General features: G+C 55.6%; 1 protein-coding gene across 1 annotated transcript in view; it reads right to left on the bottom strand.

Moving 5' to 3' along the window:
* Positions 1 to 992: 992 nt before the first annotated feature.
* Positions 993 to 1,541, bottom strand: part of IGF2BP2 (insulin like growth factor 2 mRNA binding protein 2) — a gene marked incomplete at its 3' end in the record, with an annotated part of 17,128 nt that continues 16,579 nt past the window's right edge. Inside the window, exon 15 of the mRNA XM_014939689.1 lies at positions 993 to 1,070. Within this exon, the coding sequence (XP_014795175.1) occupies positions 993 to 1,070 (78 nt within the window). The remainder of the gene's footprint in view (positions 1,071 to 1,541) is intronic.

Genomic DNA, 1,541 nt, shown 5'->3' on the forward strand with positions numbered 1-1,541 from the left:
CCTTCCAACTTTAACCATTCCATGATTCTGAGTCCCAAAACACATGGGCGTGACAGGTGACATCCTCTGAGGTGTCACACACTGGCACCCGAGCCTGCCCTCCCCAGGGGCCACCTCTCTGGAGGCACTGTGTCCCTGCTGCCCGATGGGTGGGAAGGAAGCAGCACAGCTCTGGGGACCATGCCGGAAGGGGGAGGACTCCATCATGGTGCCGTCCATCAGCTCCCCCCGCCACGTGTTGCCTACCCCACCACCTGTCCCACAAGGGGAAACCCAAGCCCCATCTTGGTCCTTTCCCCGTTGGGGGGTTGTCCTTCCACCCACCATCAGGGCTGGTGATGGCAACTCCCTGGCAAAAACCATCCCTCCCCCCAAAAAAAACCCCCTATACACACACATCCCCCTCCCCATCTGCCCCTTCTCCCCCCAACAGCATCGCTCTGGCCATGGAGTGGCCGTGGGGCAACCCCCTCCCATGCTCAGCTTGGCCATGGCCAACGCGAGGCACTGGAAAGAAAACAACGGATACCAAGCTCAGGTTCTTGTTAGCTGGATATATTTCTCTTTTTTTTGTTGTTGTTGTTGGTTGTGGTTGTTGGCGTTGGGTGGTTGGTTGGTTTTCACACAACACTTTGCAGTAGAGGAAAAACTGTGGTGTCGCAGCCCGTGGCACCTCACCCCGGCCGGCGGCTCCCGGCCCTCCTCTCGCCCGCCCTCGGGTGCTGGTTGGTTTGGTTTTTTCCTTTTTACCTTTTTTTTTTAAAAAAAAAAAATCTTTGGTTGTTTTTTATTTCGGGGTTGGGTTTTTTTTTTTTTCCCCGTTTTTTTTTTTTCTTTTTAACCATTTCTCAAGCTTTCTCCGAAGGAATGGCCACTGGCTCTCAGCTAGCAGAAGGAGACTACGGAAGAGCTCCGGGACACGTGGGATGGTTTTCCTTCTCTCCAAAAAAAAAAAAACTTTGAGTTGTTTTTTATTTCGTGGTGGGGTTTTTTTTTTCTTTTTCCTTCACTTCTTCTTTCGGGTTAAAGAAGTTTTCCTCTTTCAGCTTCCCAAATATTCGCCCCTGGGCCTGGGGAGGAGGAGATGGAAGGGAAGTAAAACCCGGGGTGGGGGAGAAGGGGGGCAGCCATGATGGCAGCACCCGCTGTGTCCCCATCACCCCCCCCAGTCCCCGATGGTGATGACGTGCTGATGGGCAGCAGCATCAAGACCATGGTACCACCAAGTAAAGAGCTCCCCTGTTACTCAGGGAGGCAAACCCAGGCTGGCAGCGCTGCGGCCACCAAAGGGATGCTCTCCACTTGTCCCTTAGTGTGTGTGTGTCCCCCTCCTGCCCCCACCCCCAGCCCAGCGCACCTTGAACTGAGCCTCAGGTGGCCTCAGGTGGCCCCGTGATGACATCCGCTCGCTGACGTCGGGACCTTCTGCTGGGGCGATCTGCGGGGCCAGGGGGGGAGAAGGAGTATTAATTTTTGCCCGGGCTTTGGCAAGAACTCCCCTGGGTGGGACGTCCCCCCCAAGGAGAGACACCCCCCCCTTG

The sequence above is a fragment of the Calidris pugnax genome, unplaced genomic scaffold (assembly GCF_001431845.1).
Source record: "Calidris pugnax isolate Ruff unplaced genomic scaffold, ASM143184v1 scaffold37, whole genome shotgun sequence".
Taxonomy (NCBI): Eukaryota; Metazoa; Chordata; class Aves; order Charadriiformes; family Scolopacidae; genus Calidris; species Calidris pugnax.